General features: G+C 36.3%; 1 protein-coding gene across 1 annotated transcript in view; it reads right to left on the reverse strand.

Annotated features, from left to right (window-relative positions):
* Positions 1-1,325: 1,325 nt before the first annotated feature.
* The window catches only part of LOC310908217 (V-type proton ATPase subunit S1-like), a 47,213-nt gene continuing 22,321 nt past the window's right edge, over positions 1,326-26,217 (reverse strand). Inside the window, exons 7-10 of the mRNA XM_083859032.1 lie at positions 12,588-12,829; positions 11,944-11,997; positions 6,706-6,940; positions 1,326-2,030 (exon numbers count right to left, since the gene is read on the reverse strand). Coding sequence (XP_083715158.1) covers positions 1,821-2,030; positions 6,706-6,940; positions 11,944-11,997; positions 12,588-12,829 — 741 coding nt within the window. The 3' untranslated portion in view covers positions 1,326-1,820. The remainder of the gene's footprint in view (positions 2,031-6,705; positions 6,941-11,943; positions 11,998-12,587; positions 12,830-26,217) is intronic.

Below are 26,217 nucleotides of genomic sequence, written 5' to 3' on the forward strand. Positions count from 1 at the left end.
AGGTGGCCTGGTAAAACTCTTATTCGTATCTTTTTACCACCACTGTTGAACCAAATCTTCTCCAAATTTTACTAAAGCCAGATAAAAGTCCTAAGAAAGCTGTTTTCTACCAATCAACTCCTTTGCATAGCCTTTTGCTCTTCCAGCAATAGTTACATGACTATTATATCATTTTATGTTGTCACATTCATACAACTAGCTTCGAAGGGAGAATTAATAAAACAAATTAGTTGTCTCCTGGCAACTAATTTGTGGAAAGAAAAGATGCCTTTCTAACACAGAGGTTCTGTGTAGATCAAATGCATTTTTTGAGGTTCTGAAAAGCATTTGGGAAAAAATATTACAGCACAGGAGACACCTCTGCTAGTTATATGACACTTTCCTTTTGTTTTCCAGGTCAGCACTGAATGATTCAGAAGGAATAGCTTCAGACAGCATTTAATCTACTTTTTGGACAACATAATTAAAGTGTGACACCCAGAAATTATGGATAGAAACTATTGTCTGTCTAGCTAAATAGTTGATTCTAACCATCTTTCCTCTGTATCATTGTACTATGACATAGATCAAGATCAGAAAAGTTAGAATTTTTCGCATTTCATGAATGTAATTTTCTCAAAACTATATTTTGGGGGGTTTTAACTACTAATTGAACATGCACAGCCATAAAAAAAAATTGCAGAAGAAAGAATAAAAGTCTTATTTTTTACCTTTTTTTTTACCATTATTCTTTTACTATTTCCTAATTGTACATAAAATTTAGTAATTCACTCCATAATCAGATTATCCAATTAGGAGATATAATGTTTCTATTAATTGCAGAATACAGCACTCTGTGAATGTTTTCAGGCTTTTAGAACCACTGAGATGACCATAAAATGCTCAGACTTAAACAGTTCATTGGCACAGTGCTTCTAATGATTCTATATAGTGTTCTTTTTCCTTTTTTTTTTTAACTTCATAACTTTTCCAAAGATGCCTGGAAAATGGAGGAGGCTAAGAAAACTATCTTATCTCTATTGAGGTGCTGTCTGCACCAGCACATTGTATCATAACAGGTTCTGAACTAGAAAATTTGCATTCATTGCCATGGCACCAAATTTAATTTTGTGATCAGTTTGGACAAGGACCTATCTGCCCCTGACTGACCTCCCCTGACTGGCCAGCAGTCCATGGCCAAAGCAAACATGAGTCAGCGTTACAAAACATAATTCTCACAAGGGTAAGATAACATTAGATGGAAGCTAAACCTTAATCTACCCATTCTCCTTTGTGATACCACATCTGAACAAAGTGATGTATTTTGAAAAGACATCTCAGGACCATTTATTCAGTGATTTATACTTTATTAGTTCTGTACATTTCTGGATGTTTTACTCAAGAGAAAAAAATTCAAAACACAGTTAAAATTTTTTAACATGTAGCATCATGATGACAGTAAAGCGCCTTTAGAGAGACCAGTACTTTCAAGATATAGTTTCTCATCAAATATTTTATCCTTCCCAATTATCTACGTTTTGGTATGTTTTCTTTGCCAAAAAAGTTAATCTGAAGGAAGTTTTTAATGGTCTTTCTAATAGCCAGAGGCTGTGATAACCTCTGCAGTCTCACTTCAGAACCTTAACACAAAAAGCTGTTAACAAATGATCATAATAACACATAGAATTATGATTATTGCCAAGCCTAAAGATCATTTTTATATATAGCTTAATTATCTGGTTTTATATCATATCTTTTTAAGTTAAATATATGAAGTAAAAAGTTTTTTAAATCATAAACATCAGACAGGGAAAAGCCACTGGCATTAAGTCAATCTATAGCTATTCTGTCTGAGGAACTGAAAGAGCTGGACCTTTGGGATCATCAAATCTGCTGTTTGTTGTGAGTTGCATGATCATATGGATTCCATAGGTCAGGATCCACAGTAAAATTATAGATGTCACCAAGCCCATCCAAATTCCAGAAGTGAAGAAACCTGTACAGTCACTTGCATAGGAAAACTGGTTGTTTATAATGTTGAAGCCTTGAATCTGCAAATGAGGAAAGGTAGATAGATGAGTGCAATTAGGCATAGTCCTTACTTTCAGGATGTATGTGGTAATTACCAAAACCCACACCTTTTAACTATCAATCATACCATGCCCATTAAAAAAAGAGTGAGAACAAAATCCTCTGCAAAACCAATTTCCAGATCTCCTTCTCACCTAGGAAATTAAAGATGTAGAATCCATTTCTTCAGTAAGAAGTAGGTTCCCCACTTCAGAAATTTGTATTACTTTTAGAAGTGAAGTCCCAGAGGGAACATGTGATCAGTATTCTGTGTTCACATAATCAGTATATTCATTCATCATCAGCTCTATGACCACTTCAGAATCAGAATTCAAAGCACTCAAAGGCATGAGAGTTAAGGCTGCTCAGATCACAAGATTTGTTGAAATAGTCTGAGAGTTTTAGCTAATAGCTCCTTGACAAACAAAAATCCCAGAATCTACTTTAAAGAGTAAAGAGTTCTGAAATCTTTTTTCCTCCCTCCTTTAGACATCAAAGACTCAAAACAGAAGGAAAGGCTTGCTTTACTGGGGTATGGGATATGTGTTGTCTATTAACTTACAAAACCTATATATAACCTTTTCCAGCAGTTAGGAAAGTTTTTAATATCTCTGATTTGACTGAATTTGCAATGTCTGCTACTGACTGTCCTCCAGCCATATTATTTTCCTCAGAAAAATCAATAAATTTGGAGATATATTCTCTCTCTAGATCTGAATTGTACAAAAATATCAACAAACTGAATGCCTTTGAGACCACTGCACTAACTTTCTAGACATTTTGTTCAAAGCAATCAAAGGATTAGAAAACTATGAAGAAAGTGAAAAGAATCCGCAATCTACAAAAATGCACATAATGTCATAAGCACTGAATCCTCTAGAAGGAAGGAAACAAAACTGGCAGAAGAAGAGAATGGAAAGAATTAATCTGACCTCGTTTTGATTAATTCTTGAATAATTTTATGTAGAAAAATGAAGACTAGATTCTTATGCATTTACAGAATTTTTAAAACGGGTGTGTAAGGAAAGCACCAAATATCATAAACCCACTGGTAGAGAAATTACATGCTAAAAATTACTATTTTCCAAAAAATATTATCAAATAAAATTTAAAAAGGATTATTTTATTTAAATAATTTCTCTCACCTGGCAATAAGCAAGAAAGCAGATCGTGGATTTATACTTTTATGTGTTCCTACACCATGATTATTCTATGATTTACAATAAAATAAATTGAATGCCTGAGTTTATTTGTGGTCATGAAAGAGTTTGTACTTCCTAGGAAAGGTGTTGTTACAAACTGAACAAATCTACCATGCAAAAATTACACCAGTAAACACTCTGGGTTTGCATTCAGTCACGGCTCAGGTCCTTAAAGTTAATGTTTATGTAATATGTGTGTTATGAGCAATGTCTGTACCTCTCAGATTAATAAAACTAATATTATGTGAGGGTAAAGGCTCTTTTGATAATGTAGAGGTAAAGATAATTTTGGCATTTCAACCTTTTAGAAGAATCTTTCCAAATCAAATCATGGTAGCTAAGTTGCAAAGACGGTCTGCTTTCACCAAAGGTAATCAGACTTCTGATTAAAGCAGGATTAGTGAAAATAAACTGCAGGGCTGGACAACTATTTGCAGAGTTTTAGAGAATACATGACTGCAAAAGCCTTTGCTTGTTAAGCCTTGACCATAAGTGCTTTGACCACAAGTGAAAACGTGAATAGAGTCCATGTGAAATGGAGCCTGAAAGACTTATTGACAATAAAACCAGACAGAAGGTGATGATTTATGTCATTTGTGTTCAAAAAATGGATTGAAATTCTGGAAAACAAAACACATTTCTTACCACATTTGCAAGGACTCTGAAGTACTGAACAGGTATATTTAGTTTAGAAGGGCTTTGCCACTTCTGATTTAGAGCTAGAAATATTGAAATGTATTATTTCAGTTCTAGTGGTCTTATACTTTTTTAAGCAGCATTATACTCATTGAACCATCTATGTAAAAGACTCAATTGTATATTCCTAAAACGCCATGTCTACTTTTAGGAAGGAGATGAAGAATATGCCAGGTTATTTTACTGTTTTTTTATCATTTCTGTGGGGGGTGTTGGATACCAGGCATAAAATGAGACTCTTAGCAACATATATAGAAAAGTTAAAAATGCTTACAAGTGGTTCTCAAATATTTATGAATGCAAAAGTCTTTTGTATACAGGCCTCTGTTCAGTGGAAGTTTTAATTTTGGTGTTTAGACCAGTCACTTGTCTTGATTACACGAGTCTGTATTTACTGTTAATTTTTAAATATTTTTGAATGCAGTTTCTCATCATAGGGCCTTTGACAAAAACTTCAAGTAAAATATGCTGGGTTTATGGCTCTTAAGTGCACACTAAACTCCTAATTTTTGAAATTTGAGATATTTTAGCCACAAAGAATCAAAATGTTTTTGATTTTGAGGTTTTTAGCAGTTTTTCATAGGTTTCAAAGTACTTCTGAACCACACATACTAAAGAAAAGCAGTGCTTTTGGTGGCAGCCTCCTCTTTAACTTCATTGACAAATATGAAATACTCAAAAGGTCTCATGGTGGAACAACCATTCCTGTATCAACAACAACCAACAAACCCCCCACCAAACCTAGAGCTGTTCTGGTGCTCTGTGGAGGTGTGGTGACACAGGAGTGGTAACATCCCAGGCTGTGAGAATGCCTAGCCAGCATCCCACAGAACAACTTTTAGATGGTAGTGAGTGAAACAGCTCCAGAACTGAAGTAAAAGGATCCAGTCAACCTTGCCCAGGAACAGGCTGTGCAAGGCTTCCCTGTGCAGCTGCCTTTGTTCCTCTATTACTGCGATGCAGCTTCCAGGACCCAGAGTTGCAAAGTGCAATTGTGCCAGTTTGATTGGCACTGGATCCTGGTTTGAATTCATTGTGTAACATCCACATGAAAATCACATTCCTCAGTTTCAGCAACAAGATTTTGTGCTGGCTGCAACTACTGAGCACATCCCACATGCATTTTTCACCATGCAACAGAGTTTGGGGGTTTCTAAACCTTATGCAATAACAAAGACTGATACTGAGATCACCTTTCAGCATGTATCAATGGAAGATACCTGGAAAAGTATGACCTAGGTCAGATAGAACTTGGAAATGAACCCAGAATGGTGACCTTCTGTTTTCTCACACAACAGAAAAATATTGGGAATTTTCAGGTTGTGTTCCATATTTAGGACTTGATCAGAGAAAAAAACCTTTCTTAAGAGGAACTGGAGATTCTATTGTCTGAACAGGGGAAGCAGTTGCTTCCAAATTAATATGGAAGGTGGGAAATCACTACTTCTACTCTTGGTTAAGACCACATTGAAATGCTGCCTACTAAGGTTGGAGCAAGGCCTATTTAAGCTTTAAGAAGGCAGTAATATCAGTGTATATAGAAACTGAAAGAAAAGGTAGGTGGTAAGTATACTTTGTATATTTACAAAGGGAGTAATTACCAAGGTGGTAATTACTTTGTAATTTCATAGGTCATGTCCTTTCATATCTTAGTGATGTGAAAGCCTAACTCCAAGGAGTTGACAAGGCAAAGTACAGTTGCATGAACTATGTTATTTTGAGGCCTTACATAAAAATAACATCATAAGGAATCTTCATAACATGGGCATGTATTGCAACATTGTTTCTCAATAAATGGTGAGACTTGATACTGGAATTTGTGGAAAATGAATTGAAGCACTAATGCTCTTTCTGTGAGATTTCCATTGCTTAAGCAAAAGTGTCAAGTCTGGAGTCAGATTGTTGAGATTTGGTTTGTTATCAAAATTATAAATACAATTATATTGGCATTTGTATTTGTAAATACAATTTATATCAGCATTTGGGTTAGCTCATGTTTGACAAATAGAGTAGTTTGGAATTATTCCTATTATAGTCATTATCTCTTTCATCAAAGTGATACCTTAGTGCAATATTGTTTTAAGATATAAATGTTATGCTTCTCTTAAGAACAAAGTTCAAAGTAGTAAAGGTGTAATCATCTAAACCTCACATATGTAGTCTGAACTACTACTAAATATGCAGAAAAGCTATGTGTCATTCAAAAAAAGCAAGTTGCTTTCCTTCTAGGTCATGCAGGAACTAGTATCATTCCTGACTGAAGTCCATGTCAAACCTCCCATTAAATCTAATTGCACTGGGCTTTGTTTCTATCTGCAGGAGTACAGACAGCCCATGACATCGAAAACAGCAGCCACACTAAGCTGTACTTTCCTAGGTAAACAAAGCACCAAGAAATCAAATAAAAGCAAAGTAAAGCCGCCCACCTAAGAGGCCCGTTTCCAAGAGCAGCCCAATTCATTAAACAGGCATGAGGACTTAGTAATTCTTTGCCTGATTAAGCACATTTGGTTTAATTGGGTTTTCTTTCTGTGGACAACTTCATAGTCTTGTTTTTCAAAGCTGTGCTTTCATGTTTTTCTTGTTCAGCAACTGGCATCTTTTTTACCCCTCTACTGAATAGCTCACCTAGGGGAACAGCTTTTCTTCTACCTCAGGCTGGAATGAAAATAAGGCATTACAAATGTGTGTCATTCACCACCTACAATAACAAGTAATAGTTCTTGGCGTTATCTCTGAAATGGCAATGCATACTCACTTGCAACTCAGAAATGAAAACATCCCAATCTTTTGCCTCGTTGGATGGAACCAGCCTTGCAGGATAGAGATTGCTTGTTCCCACCAGCTGACAATGAAATGAATACTCTGCAGGGGCAGAGATGCCAGAAACATTAAATTTAGCAAACTTTTCTCCATCTTGTACAATCTCAACTGAATCTAAAGTGAACCATTTTCTAGCCGAGGCTGCATAGAACTTGTTGGTCATTAAAAACCTAGGAACAAAACAGAGCACAAAAAGAAAACGTCAAAAGGTTAGAAGGAAAAAACTAATATACATTTGATAAAGTACCAGTAGCAGATAAGGGTTCACTGTAACTGGCTGCAAACATCCCAGCTGATGATGACATGGCTTCCCGTGTCGTTAAGACTGTTCACAGGTGAAGAGGTTCTGTGAGTGTGTTTACTACTTAGAGTTTCACCTCACAAGCACAGCTTTCTATAGCTGTGGCAGGCAAGAAGCAAATGCAATTTCATTCTTTAAGGGCCTCTGCCAGTGCTGTATTTCATCAGTTACCTACAGTCTATAATCAGTGGAGGAGAAGCTGAGAAAAGTAAGACTGCAGTGAGTCAGTAAGACTGCAGTGGCTGAATAAACATCTTATGAGATTTTTGGAAAACTGCTTTTATGATAGGTGCAGACATGATAGCCATTCTAATTTATAAATTGCAATTCTTTCTTGGCTCAAATGCCTAAATGGAAATTTCCTTTGCAAAGGTCTGAGTTTGGCACAGAAGACAGAGCTTTCACTCATTGGTGGATCAGGAGGAATTGTCAGCTCTAGTTTCACGATTTGAAGTAGGTTAGGCACAAAAAATTATTTTCTTATTTTGAAAACATCTGTGTATGTGTGTTATTGCAGCAGTTTATAATCATGGAATTTATGTTACTACCAATGCTCTGAACAACTCCCAACAGAAATAATTGAGAATATCCAGAAGTACATTCTGATCCCTTACAGATCAGGACTATGCACAAATCTTTACCACTCTTTATTCAGTTACTTTTAGGCATTTAAGCTATTTCATAAGGAAATGATAAACCTTCCTCCTTAGTGTACATTGTTTAATACTCTAATCTAACTTGGTCTATGCGTGTGTATCTCTACATAGTTTGCTGATTGTTTCTTTTGATTATTGGTAACCACAAAAGATTTAGAAATCTATTTAGCAATAAATAACACTTGCTACAAAATGAAATATTCTATTATGTTTATCCACAATAGGTAACACTGTATGTTGACTTTAAAATTTGAAATAATAAGGTAGATGCAATTAGGATTGGTTTGAAAAAAAAGTATAGTCTTCTTAAATGAGGCACAATAGAGACTATTTCATGTTCTGTGGGGTGTATGTATACAGAGAGAATATTCTCTCTGTAGAATATTGCCTGTTTGTTCAAATTAGTTACTTTCAATGTCTTGTCATCCACACAAAATAGAATCTAACCACAAATGGTGCTTTTAAAAATATATTTATTAATATTTGGTGGCTTTTCATTCAAAGGAGTTCAGAAACCTCAAGAGTTTCAAAATGCTCAGAAGTAATTCCAGAACACAGTGTAATTGAAAGGAAAAAAAGGATGTTTTTTCTTATGGCATTCCTTATGTTTTAAGCCTGAGCAGTTCTATCCATAAAACATTGAGCTACAAGCACCAGTAGAATAAAAAAATAAAACTGAATTCCATCCAGTCTACATTTACAAATATATATAGAAAATACTCTATTCTTATACAGTTACAAAATTAAAACCTTGATATTATTGCTAGAAGAAAGGAACCTTTTCCTGATGTACAATACAATCCTATCAGAATTTCCATGGTGTCCTAGAAGCAATGCTGTAGGCACTAGCTGCAAGCCAGTTATAAACTCAAAGAAGCTTACTTGAATGTTTATGACAACCATAGAGGCTGGGTGGGGTCTGTATTTTTGCTGGTAAGATGAGAAAAGTGATAACGAAGGAAATTCCTTGTAAACCGACTGCGTTAGCAAGAAGTTTTATAAGGCCATGTATGTGGGTATGGTCTAAAATGACTTTGAAGGGAATGCTGTCTCTTCACATTACACCAAAGACTAAAATGTTATGTTACTTGCAGACTTAAGAGAATTAACATTCTAATTGGTTAACTAGTTGAGCACAGTTAACTTAGTAATAAAGGCTGTTATCCTTAGCATTTTTCCAAACAACTAACAGTGAATTGCCTCCAACAACCACACACTTAACTGATAAAGGATGTAACTATAGTTCATTAAATTACAAGAAAAAAAAGGCATTCCAACAACATAAATCTATAGAATTACTTAATTTAGTTTAACATTTTCTCAAATGAATAGATATCAAATAGAGCACATTATAGCAAATTAATGATACAGAGCAGAGAGAGAACAAAGATTTTATCTGCAGAACTGAAAGTACCTTGGCTTCTTAAAGAAATGTTATATCCGCGTTAAACATTAGAGCCAATTATGTACATTAGAGACATTATGTACTTTATGTATGGTGGCACAAAAAATTCCTGGTCATGGGCCAGGCTCCCTTTGTGCCAGACAACTGTATGAACTCTGAATGCCACCACCCCTGATCATATCTCATGTGGCTAATCATTACAAGCAGAGGTATTTCTGAAGCAGAAGATAGCTAGAATTACTGTTTCAAATATTAAAAGAGGAACACAGCTGTTGAGCAAAAGACTTTAAAAAATGTTTTTTTTGGATCAATTGCATTCTGTTCTATACATTGAGCAACAACAGCAGTCAAGTAGGTATCAATGTAAGTTTGGAATACTAATACTCAGCTCTTCCATTCACTTTGACACTTTTTCCCAGAGAGAATGGTGAGCGATTGAACAGCTGGATCCGTTTATGAGAGAGCTGAGATGATGCTTCTTCCAGCAAAGGACTACTGCCTACTGCTCCCACTCCTGCTGCAGCAGTAGCTTCCTTTTCTAACACTATCACAACACCACTCTACAACCACTCCCTTACAGCTCATCTCCCAGTGCAAGTGCAGGAGGATGAGTGAGAATGCAGCTCTTGCTAGAGAGAGGGAGAGGGAGGTGACAGCTGTGTGTGCACAGGATGAAGCAGCAGTCACAGGTGTCAGTGGGAGGTGGGATGTGACCAGCTGCTCTGTACGTGGGCATACACTGGTGTTGAGAAGGGGGCAGGCTCTGGATCATGCTCATGCTGCTGAAGTTAGAACCTCTTCTATTGATGAACAAACTGAGCTACTTGAACATGGTCCTCTCTGGAGTCACTTTCTGCCTTCAAGACATGCTATCCTACACATAAGTAAAAAGCCTACACAGAGGCAAAAAGTGCAGTCATGGCTCTCAGCTCTGCTCCTTCCATCTCTTTGCCCTGCTTGTGTGTCCTGTTTGGTAAGGCAGACCATGGTCTTACCAAGGTGTAATCTTGAAAAGGAAATCTAGTAAAAATGAACCAGAAAGGGAAAACAGAGGTTGTTATGCATCTGTATGGATTTTAGAAGCTCTTGACAAGAGACATGCTGAGATACACAAGGTGAATAAAGTGTTAGTGAACCATGAAAAAAGTCAATGGCTTATTCTGGTTCTGTTCCATGTATCTAATTATTTGCATTATATAGCATAGCATAGTATATATACTGTATTATGGTAGCTAACAGAGGCCTAAAATGATGTCATTGTCCCATCAAGTGGCAATCCAACAGAAAACTATGAATAATCAGGTGAATCTTCAGAACTATTGTCCACTTATAAAAGTTCAGAGGTGTTCTGGGTTGATACCAGCCAGCAGCCAAGCACACATTTAGCTGTTTGTTCATTCCCCATGTTCAACAGGACAGGGAGTAGAATAAAAAGAGCAAAAATGAAGGAACTTGTGAGTCAAGACAAAGACAGCTTAAGAAGTTAAGGGAAGAGAGGAAAAAAGCAATACAGAAGCCGTCAGTCTATCTCCCACATGCAGGGCAATGCATAGTGAAGGTCCAAGAAATGGTTACCTGGGAAGCCACTCCCAACATTCTTCCTCTATTCTATTTTATATTTCTAAGCATCTGTGTCATAAATAAAAATTGATCAATTTAGAAATATTTGTGTTTATTTACCCTGAAGGTCAATTAAAAGCCTGGATCACATATGGCCCAATGGAATAAATCAAATTCTCCTGCAAAACACAGCCTGCCTACTCTTACTCGCTTGGCATGAAAACATCCAGGACCTTACCTGAGCTCTCTTTTCAAGTTCTCACCTATTGTGGAGCCCAAGTTTCTTATTCCAGCTTCAAGGGCTGTTTATGCATTTTGGTATTTAGCTATGTGTTCAAGTACAAGCACAAGTCAAGAAAGACTTTGTGAATATTTCTGCCTCTACTACAACAGGCTCAAAGGAAATAAAAAAAATTCCTGAAAAAGAAAGAAAACATGAACCATTCACCTTTTGTACTGGCATTTTCGTTTGAATTACAGTTTGTCTGCAGAGTTGCTTCAAATTTCTTCTCTCCAGATGCAACTCAGATTCATGACCACATTAAATTTTTAATCCAATAATAATTAAATTATAAGTTTTTAACAAACAGATTACTAAACATAAATCTAAATAATCTTCACTAAATCTATGTGTGCACTAATATCACATTTGTCTTTTGCCAGATGCAGAAAACAAAATCTAAGATAAATGTTTCAACTGCCAAAGGATTTTGTTTCTATAGTACTGTGTCAAGATCTGCAATTTGCCATTATACAGTTAAGTGAAGCTTGTTGACTACTAAAAAAACCACCACCTTTAAGATCTACCTATTAACTAGTTTTGAAGCACAGTGCCATACTCCATAGGATGCTTTGTGATTTGTACTATTTCCTCAGAACTGTAAATTTACTAGAAAGGATATTATGCTGAGGTTAGCCATCTTCAAGACAAATGTAGGAAACAACTACATTCACTCATACAGAAAGAGGTTACAGCCGACCAGGTAAGACTTGTGCTAGGATGTGCAAAGTTGAAAATGAGAATCAGAGCAGTGTTTTGGAGGGCCTGTCTCTATCAGAGTGGGACAGGAGCAGAGCGAAGAGCATCAGGGCAGCACCAGAGAAAGTGATATTCTGGATATTTCTCAGAAGAGAAAGCAAATAATAAATTTATAAATATTTTCATTTAACTTGTTCTCTATTTTTTGCTCTTAATTTACTAACAGGTATTGTAAACCATAAAAGATCTATTTAAAATAAATCATAAGTTACCTTATCTCTAGGCTGCTGATTCCATTCACTGGGTTTGTGTATTTTAATGACAGTCTAAGAATAAGAAACAGATTTTTAATGTTAGAGTAGTCAGCTTTAATTAGATCATTGTGACATTTCAATTTGAGGGATATATTGTAAATCAGTAGGCAATTACAAAAGTCATATAGCAAAGGTTCAGTACATAGAAAAATATGACTAAATATTTCTAGAGTTTTATTTATCCAAGAGCAGGTGCTTCAAAGTAAAGGAAAACAGAGATCATGTTTCATTAATGTACTTCTAGCTGAGTTACTACCTTGTAACTAGCAATATTCCCCTTCAAGGGAATGAAATTATGATCTTATTAATGTCAGTGGAGATTTCTGTGATTGTGAGATCAGGCACAGGAAAACCTGTTTGGACCAAATACAAACAAACAAGGAAGCAGGGAACATAAGAACAAAAAAAATGGTCAAAATAAGAGGCCTCATCTGAACAGTTTTTGTGGTCTTGACTTAATTTTTTTCTTCTAAGAATACATTTAAAAAAAAAATTTGGATGCTTTAGAAGAAGAAAATTAAAATAGCATTAATTTCACATAATATTTCTGAAAGTTTTTAGAATTGCATGTATTATGATATGAAAGTTCTTATGCTACTCACGTTGTGTTGCTATCTGAGCACTCAGAGGCAGAAATATCCACATTCTGTGTTAAAAACGTTGCATTTGTCAAATCTATTAAAACTGAACGGTTGGCTTTGAGGCTGAAATTACTAGCATAAAAAAGGATGCATGTATAATTTCCTGTGGTCACGTTCAGAGGAGGATATGATAAACTGTCTTCTTCTTCAGCAGCCATTAATTGTCGCCTTACACCTGCCACCACATCAGTTCTTCTAGAAATCTGGAATAACAACACATTAACAATTCATCTCTTTGTAAGAGTCATTTCAGTTGAAAACAGACCTTCACCATTCTGTACCATAAGCACCTGTTCTTCTTAAATCCTCAATCAACCTCAATATTTGTTACTGTCAGTCTATTTAACTGGTGGTGTGGAGGTTAATGAGGCAATGTTCCCACGGCTAGGTGTCAACATGTGAAAATAAGCACCACTGATATTAGGCAAATGAATGTAAAACAGTGTTGATAGCGTTGCCTTAAGATAGTAGAATTCCTTTGTGCTAACAGGTAGAAGAATTTTTTTTTTCCCCAGAAGAATATACCAAAAGAAATGAGTTGGGTTTTTTTCTGCAATAAAATCGAAGAAAGAAAATTTCAGCTTGCTAATTCAGTGACACTCTCCCCTTAAGTAACAGTAACAGTTTTTGCAGTCTTCATTTTAACAAGCATGACAGTGGTCTACTTAGCTACAGCAGGCTTATTTTTAGACTCTTCTGATGGCTTCTGGAAAAAAAAGACCTTTGCTCATTTGGCTGATGTGGTGAACTCCTACAAGAGACACATCTGCTTTTAGGATATTTCCAGGAATTCTATTTTGTAGGTAATGCTTTTAAAAAAATGTGCCCAGGGCATCCTTGGTAAAGCAGACCCAAAGATATCAGCAGTTAAAGCAACCTAACCTTATCACACAAAACAAATTTATTCTGTTCTTATCTTACTCCTCACTTCTTACTCTATTCATATCTGGGATGTTCCACCTATTTTTGAGTCTCATGTCAGCTTTACAACTTTGCATGCTACAAGTGGCCTCTACCCTGGTATAACTCTAAGGGTGCAAGAAATGAAAGGTATCACAAGGGTTACAAGGGTTACCAGAACTGTAATTATGTGGAACTATTGCCTAGAGCTACTTTTCATGGGTTTAAAGACAGACAAGGGCCATTTTCCAGTCTGAATAAGAGACTATAATATTGCTTTATAACCTGTCTGTGGAGAGGAGCCCCAGAAGATTTTGGTCACCTTAACGGCTGCTCTGTAAACGCTATTGGCCATCTGTTATTTACAGCTTGTCTTTGCAGGTACCTCATTCTATCAATTAAGCAGAATAGGCTGCATGAAAACCCTTTGACTAAATGCTCCAGTGATGAATGCAATCTTCCCCTCCCAAACACACATACTTTATTAATTTCTTTTTAATTCAGAGTAGTGCCTTTTCAAATACATCAGAACAAGCATTATTTTAAATGAATACCATTTTCTTTAAAAGAAGAGGGTACAACAAAAGAAAATATTCAACTTTTGATATAAAACTTTAAATCTTTCCTTAGACTTTCCTGAAATGTAATCATTTTATTTCAAACTGAGAGGAAAAGCTGAAGCCTAAATTATATCCTGTCTAACTATTGACTTCACTATGTGGGCCACATGTATCATCTAAAGAGGGCTTTAAAAACCACCTGCTAAGAGCTGAAAACAATGCTGCATTGGATATTGTGATCAGGATAACTTGGGGGATTAAGTCAAAGTACCTTAAAATAAAAAGAAAGCTATTAAATATAATCATAAGACTACAGCTTTATTTCTATTGCTCTCAGAGCAGTACTTTGCCATGAGACTCTTACATACAGATTCACTTTTATCTCAGAAAGCTTATGAACCAAAAGAGTGTAAACCTGGAAAGAAGGGCTTTCACAGACAAAGAAATCCATTGGTTTGATATGAATAGGTAGATCTGTCAGGTCAGTGCCCAGCTCCAAGGTTTGCGTCAGTGGAAAAATTTTGCATTTGTTGACCATGGGATAATCTACTCAACATGAGGTCCATTGACACCTGACAGGATGCATCTATCTCAGAGGGGAAGAAGAGCTCTGGCCCAGGAGCTAGTGGGGCTTGATAACAAAGCTTTAAATGAGCTTGGAAGGGGAAAAGGAATATAACCAGGCTGCCCAGTGATGAACAATGAGATAGTGTGCCAAAACTTGGGGAAATGAGCACTAACAGGATCCCTCAAGCTGCTTCCAAATCAGCATATTCTGTGATTCTGTGAATTAATCATGCTCAAAATCAGACAGAGATTTTAAAAAATTTAGTCTTCAGGCTGGAAGGAGGATCTCTGATACAGCCCAGCCTGGGACCCACTGGAGACCTGAGGACAGCAGTTGCTCCTTCCAGGTTACTATAGCAGGGAAGCTGAGACCTTCCTCACTATATCCCTGTTTCTCTGTTTAAGGAATATTTTCTTTTTCTTTTGTTGCTGCACAAACATGAGCTTACCAAACCAAAATCATTCTCCCATGTCATATAGTTCATGCTAAACTATAAATTACAAGACACTTCCTTGACAAATGTATTATATTTATACTGAATTACTGTAAATCAAATTAGATTATTTAGGAACAACACATTGTGGAAATGTTGCCAATCATTAAACCATATTTAAATCTCTCGTTCAGTGTGCCCTTCAATTAATCTGAAATGAGGGATGTGTGAATCACTGTCTTATTCTCTGAATTTATCAATGACATTTTTGATCTCAGTCATGCAGTGAACAACAGCAAGACCTGATTAAATAATGTACAGAAAAGAAAAAGAAAGTGTGCCACTTACATTTTCCTAGACCACAACGAAATGTTGTAATTACTAACTGAACCTGCAATAGAGGTAGTCTGAACAGACTTCTTCCCTTTGATCTGTTTTTCAAGCCTCCTAATGGAGAATTATTTCTCTTGGAAATGAGATAGGAAGCAGATCCGGCAATGTTTTGATACACAACATACAAATCTTTCAAAGCAAACAGACCTTACATCCAAAACTACTAATTTTGTGGTTGTTGCCACAATTTTGTTGGCTCTTCCAACACTGAGTGGCTAGAGACAAGAAAAAAGATTTGGGGCCATTTTATACATTTGAAATTACAGTTGAAAACAAATATAAATCAAATAGTTGTAAATACATATGAGAACCACACAAAACACTGTGAAAATGAAACTTTCATTTGCTCAAATGATGAATGGTAATGAACAACAGAAACACACTATATTTTACACTGGTTACAACATGAGATTTTTGAATATCAGTTCAATACATGATTGTGTCTTTTCTTTCAATCTTTTTTTTCTTGACTTCTTATTGCTGTGTTAAGGTGTGCACACCAAGAATAAGAAAATTGTCCTGGTGGTGCTTGCTGCTCTTTTTCTTTTCTAACAGCATAGATTTACAACCACATCATCTCTGTGGGATTGCTTCTCTTATTGAAATGGTATTTTCTGTACTTTCAAGGTGGGAGGTGAGTAGGCAGAAGGATCCATTCCCTTTTTCTTTCTAGGCTGTATCTTAGTTTAGTCCATACATCCATTCTACATTGTGCACTACAGTTTGTTCTCTGTATATACCTGACTCGGATGGCAAATAATTCTTCGAATTTTAGTCATAACCTGATTAAGCCAGTTGTTAGTATTGCAAACCTACATAAGAATCCTAGCTTCTAGAGCCAGATATTGCTTATTAGCATTGCACAGCATAGCAAAAATGAAGAAAATAACCTGAAAATATTTAGGGAATGCATGTAGAGACAAGTTCAAAATACATTGCAAAAAAGGAGGACAAAGAATCTTTTTGGATCACATATGATGGCTTAAATAATGAAGTGCAAGGTCCAAGGAAAGGAGGGCAGGCACTGCAACTGCTACAATAACACCACAAAGACAAATACCTTTGATCTTAACTGGATTTTGGGTTTTGTAGATGGAACTTCATCTACATATCATGTACCAACTGTAATTCTTTTCACAGGATACCAAAAGAGCTGTATGCTTGAATTTTCTCAATTTTCCTTAATAGGCACCATCAAAATCTTTTTTTTTTTTTTTTTTTTTTTTTTTTTTTTTGGCAAGACATCCTTAAGAAAATGACACTAGGACACTAGGAGGCTGCCATGTGCTCAGTGTAGGGGTTCTGCAGAATGGCAGATCATGCTTCTTTCTGGGGTCTGGCTGTGGCATATCAGAGGCCACTCAGCATTCACATCCCAGCCAAGTATCAGCACATTTCAAATGCTTTTTTTGAAATTATAATTTCATATTCCTTCGCACAAAAACAGATCAGTTTTCTTCCATGTTTTCTATCTGATATGGCATCATGGTCTTTCTATGGATAGCATCACCACCATCCCTGCTAATACATCCATTTTCCTGAAGGATAGTGTATCACGAATCTGTGATGCAGGCAGTCTCACTGCTAAAGGTCAACAGTTTGAAAGGCAAGCATTAGAATTTGGTATAACTGTAAAAATGTTCTTTGTGGTGTCAAGTTTACAAAATCATACACAAAGCAAACAGAAATATATTTGATTGGACTTATTCATCTGTTAGTGGAAGACTGTAGCATAATAGTGTTTTAAGCCGTCAAAATCTAGAACATTAAGCAGAGTTATCCAATTATCTCTATTTTTGAAAGTTTTAACTGTTTACATTTTTATAATTTCTTATGTTTTGGGATTTTGTTTTTTAATTCCCCTGTAGGCTGGCTTGTGGTTGCCTTAGACCTGGAAGTGTTTAAGGACAGGTTGGATGGGGCTTAGAGCAACCTGGTCTACTTGAAGGTGTCTCTGCTCATGGCATGGGGATTGGAACTGGATGATCTTTAGAGTTCCTTCCAACCCTATTTTACATATTTGCAACTGTAAGCCAAAAAAAAGACATCAGAATTTCAATAGCACATTGATATTTTTCCCAGAAGAATCCTTGACCTCTATTTTCCATCTCTATTATTACTGTGATGGAGCAGGTAAAAAAGAAATGGGCATTTATTTACTAACAATGATTACTATCATTTTAGTGCCTTGGAGGATATATGACCAACCTTACTGTCTCACATTAGTATCTGATGAACCATGCACATTTCTGCCAGCAAGCCAAATGGCTTGGCAACTGTGACACTCAGCTTGTACCTGGTGTTCTGCATCACTCAGGGTTTTTCATAAAAACAAGGCTGGGACACGAATGTTAAAGTCAAAATGCACGTCTTTGAGTTGGAGATAATGATCTCACTGTAAAACATAATGTTCTCTTTCAATAATTGATAGAACTGCTGTGATTTGTGGAGATTACCAAGTCATGAGCAACCACTTCAAGATCTTCTGTTAGAAGAGGCGGTGAAACCACAGTATTTACCACACTGCTCAGTTCAGTGGCCTGCATAAACCCAGTCTGCACTATCAGCTCATGTATACATGGCTAGATGTGCTTCTTCACAGGCCTGTCCTTCAGCAGCAGTGGGATGGATAAAAGATCTTTTGACTTTCATTTACAGAGAATGGAACTTCTCTGTGCCACCAATACTGTGCAGAGGACAAGAGAGTTAGCAGGGACCACGCAAGCAACTGAACCCGGAGCAGAACAAGGGTGTTGTGATGCAACACTTGCAAAACAATCCACTTGAAAGGCTTTAAAATAAGACAATGTATGGCACATACAACATCTGTAAATGCAGTCCCCATTTTCTGGAGAAATGTATATTTCCTGTTATTTTATTCCTACAACTTTCAATGGATTTTTATACTGAACTTTTTCATCAAACCTAAGAAAGAGCAGGAATTTATCTATAAAAATATCCTGATTTTAGAAAGTAAACCAGAAGTATAAACTGGATTAGCAGCTGGAAGAAGCTACTACACTTAATTTGCCACCTTAAATTTCAGTTAGGACAAATAAAGCAAACACAATTATTTCAATTAAAACAATGTATTGGTCATATTCAACAGTGTTAGAACTTACATACACCTTTTTAGTAGATCAGATTTTGCAAGCAATATACAAAAGAGAGAAAAAAAATATAAGAACTTGCCTTGCAAAACAAAATTAATCCTGAAAGGAATCTACCAGATGTAACATCCAAGAAATATTTGCTGATGCCAATGTCCCCAGGCTAAGCATTAGATTTTGGGCCCTGTTTCAGTCAATTCTGCCTTAGATATAAAAGAAGCTACAGATTCTGCATATTTTTTAGACAGCTAGGGGAATACCCACTTCCAGCTGGGTTTTTTTCCCCTTTTTTATGTCCATATGTAAAATTCAGGTTGCTATGGGAGATATGAAAAAGGATGGAGGAGTGCCTGCTGCAATAAAATGGAACAGATATGCAGTGAGAGTTGGACAGAGGTTACACAGGGGTCTGGTGGATTACTTAATTGAAAAATGCAGGCAGGAGCCAAAGTGTTACTCATAATGCTGGGAGAGTTGCCAGAACTGTTTGTTCCAGATGTAGGCTAGTCACAGGGAAATAAAAAAATCTGAAAACCTTTAAAATTTTCCCTTTCTCTTCTTAATATTTGTATCCTGCAGGACTTTGGAGGACTAATCTGCAAAACTAGCCAATAAATCCAGCAAATTGGATCTTTTGACAGGGAAGTTAAAACAAGCATTTTTTTCACAGAAAATCTATAAAAAGATTTTTAACTTCTATTCTGCTTTCTTGCACTTAATATCCATATAATTTTTCTGACAGTAGGGTATGTAAGCTAAAAGGTGTATATATATGCATAAAATCCACATCAGAAAGTCTAGACAAAGCTAAATAAAATATCCATTGCAAATAAAATCCATGGATATTTTTAAGATTTCCGTGCTTTAGTTTCTCTTGACAAAGCTTTCTTCATCTTCCAAGTTTTTCTCAAAATAGACATGTTTCCACCAAAACCTGGTTAAATCTTCCAGTTAACACACCTCAGCCAATGTCACCAACCATAATTCCATAATTTCCTTTATCTCCTACCTGTCCATAGCTCATCAACTAAACCTAAATGAGACCAAAACATGCAATCTTTCCCAGCAGCTAGATGGAACTACCACCTCTGTGTCTGCTAGTTGTGGATCCTTGTCAGGATGCTTTGATATGAAACTTTGGAAAATGGAAATTTATAAGGTAAGAAATTAGAATTTCTTATTAGAAAACAAACACCAACTTCCAGCATTCTTGTGGGATTGCTTTAGCAGTTTATGCCTATTGATGTTCTTACACCATATCCAGGCTTCAGTGCTAGGTAATGGCAAGCCTGGCTGGGGATTTGGTTCAACCACAGTCAGTCACTCCTGATGGAAGTTCAGATCCTGAGAAGTGAGGATCAGGAGCAAGGAATATTTTTAGGGTCATAATGAAATCATGTATTGGGGAGAAGGAAGGAGTTTTTAACAGTGAGAAGGCACAGCAGAATCCAACATTCACCTTCCAATAGTTCTGCTCAACATAAGGCAAGAAGCCCTCCCTGTTCTGTTGCAGAATTTTGTAAGTGATTTGGCTGAAAGCCCCAGAAGAAGAGATATCTAGCTGTTAAAATAACTGAGGTTTAACTTTCATACTGTAGTGCACTAAAAAGTAGAATGTACCTTTTTTGATTCATTAAATATCAATCTAAGAAATCACTCAATTACTTGGTCTAAATCAGAAATCAAATCACAATAATAGTTGCAGTGTTTCAATAAAAATTGTAAACATTGAGGTTTTCATAAAACAGAAAAGACAGGATCAGAACAAAATATACCGTGTAATATCAAATTTGATGTCAGGCATCACTTTATGCCTTACAGCTTTCAAAGTAATGCTTCCATCAACAAATTAAAAAATATGTCTGTGGCATTTTGTTAGGAAAGGGATCAGCTTCTTGCCTTTTTTCTGGTCTACAAGTGACACTAAAGACATATGTAATACAGCAACTAAATAACAAAGATTGCTGTGTGAGGCTGGAGTGAGTTGGTAGGCCTGCATGGGTCAGAGCAGGGCTACCTGGCTAGGTGGGATCCCAAAAGAAACAATAACTTGTCAACCACATGCAGGGCAAATTTGCCTCCCCCACCATCCCCAGCTAATAGTCCTGGGGGCACTGGCAAGGCCTAGAAGTCTCCCACCACTGCCTCTAGCTCTGCTGTATTTAATGCTGCTAGCACAGGTGACTGTACAGGGGTCTGACCATTCAGGACTATTTCCTCAAAGGATATTAATACCACAGCTTTCTTTGATTAATTGATTTTCCAATTAGACAGCTTTCTAAAAGGAAGGATATAATGTATTAGCTGACTGAAATCCATTTCAATTTAAAGTGGTCAGCTAGCAGGAATGGGTAATAGAGTCCTCAGAAAGAAATAAGCTCTGTGCTTCAATGCCAAAACATTGCATTCATATTCTGTTAACCTCTTATTAACACCCAAGTTTACAGATTTTTATGGAAAAGCCTTTAGGATTTAATAAAAGTAACTTTTAGAGAGAACATTTCAATATCCATCCCTAAAGGAAAAGTATATTCTTTGGCTAAAATCATAAATATGTGTTTGAAAATCCGATAAAAAATTATTATAGTTTATCCTAACTTTAGAGGCATGCATGCTGAACTTAGGAGTTTAAATGGCTGCATATTTGAAGTTGGAGTCTGTGATCTCAGAAGTCTTTTTCAACTTTAATGATTCTATGGTTTTGTATCCACAATGACTATGTATGAATAATGATGTCTCATCTTTACTTTTTGAAATGGCAGGAAACCACTAGTTGATGGCTTTGAACAGTCTAGTACTTCAGGGAATTACATTCAGGGCAGGAGTTAAAAATCAGAGAAAAACACAGCTGCTGCATGCATAAATATAGGAGATCTAAAACAGCACAACAAAATCCTATCACAAAACACTGAAGTTCCAAAATCACAACCTTCTGTGGCACTACATATAGAAAATAAATTTTTTTCAGAAATTTTTATAAAGTGAAAAGAAAGACAGAATGTGAAATTTCATTTGAAACTAAAATTAAATAATTCAGGTTTCTTCTAACTAGTCCTAACTGTATTACAAACTGGATGCATTAGGACTTAGGGCTTTGTTATTCAGCCATCAGATCTCACACTTCCCAGGATATGTAATCTGCATTTCACTGATTAAGAGCAAATTTTTATGTTCTGTGTTAGTAAAGTGTGTATTTGTTCCTCTAACAGCTATTTCTCTAGCACATACAACAGAGGCTGCAGCAAAAAACAAACAGGATACAAATGTGTTTTTCAGTGCACAGGGCATCCCTGTGATTGCACAAGCTTGTTCTTTTACAAGCTTTTGTTTAATTTCCTATGGAAGGAAGGAAGACAAGAAATACTGAGGCAAATTTCTAATGAAAATAAGGCTTGCTCTGACCACATGCAGCCACATGCCAACCATACAGCCACACATTTCTCAGTTCCTGGCTTTTAAGCCCCAGGTATCTCATGGGGGGGATTCACATACATGGTCATCCTCTGGGTAGATGTAATTGTTTCCCACTTCTAACTCTAGGCTTCTCTAAAATGGGACCATATATCTCCCTGTGAAAAAGATCATGCCAAGGCTTTGGTGTCAGGAGAAGGCACTGAAGACACAAGTCTCTGTGCTCACCAGTAGCAACGAACAGGGAAAGGATTCAGAGCTCCCAGAGACAATTTGCAGATGCTTAATCACAAGGATCTTGAGAATCCAGCCCATTTCACTTTACTGAAAGTAGGGAATACTGCACCAAGCTAGAGCTGCCACCTACCCAATTTTCAGCTGACACAGTCACTTCTCCTTATAGATTTCCTGGTTGCCAGCAGAACAATGATTTACGTGATGCAGGCTTTTTTTTATGATGTGGCAATTATTTTCATTTTCAGAGGTGGCAGTTCTACAACAACCAAATAGGCGAGCATGAGAAGGAAAGTCCATGAGCTTCTTATAGTGGAGTTTTGCTTATTCTGTTGGCTGCCTCTTGTGGCTCTTGGCCTTTAGTTAAATGAGTTACATATTACTTTTCACACTCCTGTTCCAGAGAAATGCTATGTCAATACCCCAAGCTTCCACTGCCAAGACATGAGACCAGGTAAACCATGTGAGGGCAAAGGTCCACCTAGCTCACAGCCACAGCTCCTCATAGTAACTGGCAACTGAAATAAGGAAAGGGTAAATACAAACAGTACTTGTCCTAGGATGCACTCTTTGATTTCTGTAATCTTCGGGTTAGAAACCTTCAGGGCTAAAGGTTGCATTCAAATCAACAGATGTAATAGGCTCTTCTTTACACCCATCTTTCCTATCTTTCTTCCATTTGTTTATACCATCACTGAAACCTGTGTGATTTTGTCATCCAAAATTGTTCACTTTTTTCTTTAAAGGATTTTTCTGCCCCCAAATTCCCATGTTATGGTCTGAGTGGTGATTGTAATGAACATCTTCCAGAGAAAACAAGTAATATTTCCTGTTCAGTTTCACCACGTAATTGACGGTTTTCTTTATTATTTCCCTCTTGAATTTCCCTCACTTCTCCTAGCTGCAATATTTAAATCTTTTGGTTTTACTATATCCTTTGGAAATGGGGTGGCCAGAAGCACATGCACTATTCCACTGGCAGACTTGTACTCAGTCAGGGCTTAGTGAACTGACACTTTCTGCTTTGCCCTCCTCCTTTCCACATGGTGGGTAGCACTGCTTGCTATTCATCCTGCTGCTGAGTGCTGGGATGTTCCAAGAGATCTACCCACATTTGTACTGCAATTCCTCTTCTGAGAAATAGCAGCCACTCACTACAGTGTAATATGCATATTTGTTTTCCCTATATGTTACTTTTCTTCAGACTGGATTGTATCTGTCTTTTTATCACTCAGTAATGCAGCACTGTGAGTGGTTTCTCCAACCTGTCAGTACATCAGCAAACTTTGGCACCTTTGGATTTCAGCCCCCTTTCCATACTAAGGACTGCTGAACAGCACAGGCATCAACATCAATCCCCATAGAGTTCCACTGGCAAATACTCCCCACTGTGAACAGGAATCCTTTCTTTTTATCCTTTGTTTCCTACCTTTAAAGATTTTACTTCTGCTACTAAATAATTCTACTTTTTTTACCCTTTTTACTTTAGCAACACAGTCACTTTTACTTGCATATCCTAGGCCTCTTAAAGAACACTGAAACCACATTGTATTTTCTTCATAGGTCCACATATTTATGACTACACTTTCAACTGTTTTTGTCAGTATGGAAGGTAGGTTTCCTGGAAGTATTTCTCCAGACATATGGAGCTCTTTGCCGGCCCCATGTCACATGTGAAACATCCTGCTCCTCTGCAATGAAGGCTAAATTATTTTTTAAATTTTCATATATACTATAAAAATTGTAATTCAAAAATTATAAACTAGAAATCATGATGACAGTTTGGCAGTTTCTTATTTTAGTTTAAACTTAGGAGAATAATATATGACCTTGACAATATGATAATTTTATTGATTTATTATAAAATCTATTCTATTACTAATGGAGTAGCAGCAAAATGTTTTGAGGCTCAATGACTATTGAAAAAGTGTCTGAAGTGAGAGTTTCCTTATGTTCTACCACAGCAATGATCAACACATAGGCCATTTGGCTTTGCACTGTCACTCATTTTTCTGCATTCATCTTTTTTATTTGATCCAGTACTCTCTAAAAGAATTCCTGTCTAATATGTGTTTATGAACAGTTTTTGGGTCTGTTGCACATTATTCATCTGAATCTCTTTAGGTCTGCCATATGATACTGAACTAAATTTGCAATAATTTATATTCCTTTTAATTTTCTGTATCATACACGACTATGCTTTTTGAAGCTTGACTATTACTTTTACTAGCCTCACCTCTTTCACTGTTGATTATGACACAGTTTGGGAGGTTTCCACGTGGAAAGGCAGGTGAGGGGGAAAAAGCTTTTTTGACATACAGTTGACCTTTTACATGTTGTATTGAAGCAGTTTGTATTCCAGATACAAGCTGTGTCAGCCAACATAATTAGTGGAGATTATTGGACAATTTATTAAATCACAGACGGATTATTTTAATCCTTATGTTAAGGATATATCACTTGGATACTGTGTTCAGCCTCAGTCTTCAAAGACTGTTCTTAGAATAGGTCTCCAGGATTCTCAGAATATTTATCTTTGTTTCTTGAAATCGAAAATTCCTTTAAAACACATCAGTTCTTTACAGCTCTATTCTGTCACTCCAATACTTTTTTTACCAAGGTATTTTCCTTCTGGAAAGTGTTTAGTATGCCTACCACCATGTCATATAAATATGCTTGTTTACAGTTACACATTCCATTTAATCTATCCTATTTTACCCTTATCCCTTCATTTCATTCTGCATTACTACGTTTATGACTTCTGCTTATATATGACTATATTTTTTAGAATACTCATTGCAATTTTTATCCTTGCATTTTACCAATTTCTAACAAATTACAGTCCTAAGACACAATTCATTCTTACCTGGGACTTTCTCCACCATACCTCCTCCACCCCAGTTTTCTTGGTCCTTTGTTTTAAAAGCAAAATAAATACAACTTTCTTATTTGATCTATATGGAACATCTGTACAGGTTTCATCTATGCCCTAAACCTTAGCATGTGAAAATAACAAAACTGTTCTGATCAGATAAAAATATAGCTTAGTTCCATGCTGCCCTTCATTTAACAGTGAAGTGCATAAACATTTAAGATATTATATAAATATAATATAAAACATAAGCTAAAGTTGTACAAATGTTTAAAGTAAGTGAATCTTAACTTGCTCTGGTGCAAAGTCTAGAGTTAAAGGTAAAACCACTAGTTATTTCTCTGAAATCCTCACTAACACATGGAATGAATCATACAGAATTGCTAACAAGAATCTCTCACATTTTCATTGCTCAATTTTGAAACTAATTTGGCTAAATGTTTGTTCATCTAGAGTGACAACTAACTGGCTTCAACCTGCCTCAAGCAGTTCTTTTGCAGTTATTTAAAAATACTCTACCTGTGTCACAAAAAAAATCTCAAAACTGAGTTTGCTAGGAAATAATCAAATGTACATTCTTCATCTACAAGTTAAAATTTCATGTTTTATTACAACGACATTCTTTAAATGGGGAGAGGAGGGGACCAAACGATAAGGAATTCCTTTTGTTTTCTTCTTTTAGGCCGGAAACATCCATGCTTTATTATACTGTGTCAAACTACAGTTGCTCCTTCAAATTTAAAAATAGAAGACTAAATGAATAAGGAAATTCCTAGACTCAAGAATATGTGAGGATATTTAATCTACACCCCAGCTCCTGAAATGGCATTATAAGCATTTTTCTAGCATTTGTTCATGGGAAAGCTCATGTTATGTAATGTTTGAGTATATTAAATGGTCAAAAGCATTCCATTAGCCAGAAGCTGTGAAGTCAGTGGGGTGGCAGTTGCAGCATTTAGTCTCCTCAGAGTGGCAAACTGAAGAGTCAACAAAGGAGAGGAGAGCTGGATGTAAGTGGAAGATGTACCAGAATAAAATATGATGCATTTTAAAAAATGTATTAGATAGAAGGCAGAAACAAAGAAAACACAACCACAAGCACTTGACAAA

The sequence above is a fragment of the Zosterops lateralis genome, assembly GCF_965231275.1.
Source record: "Zosterops lateralis genome assembly, chromosome: 4".
NCBI lineage: Eukaryota > Metazoa > Chordata > Aves > Passeriformes > Zosteropidae > Zosterops > Zosterops lateralis.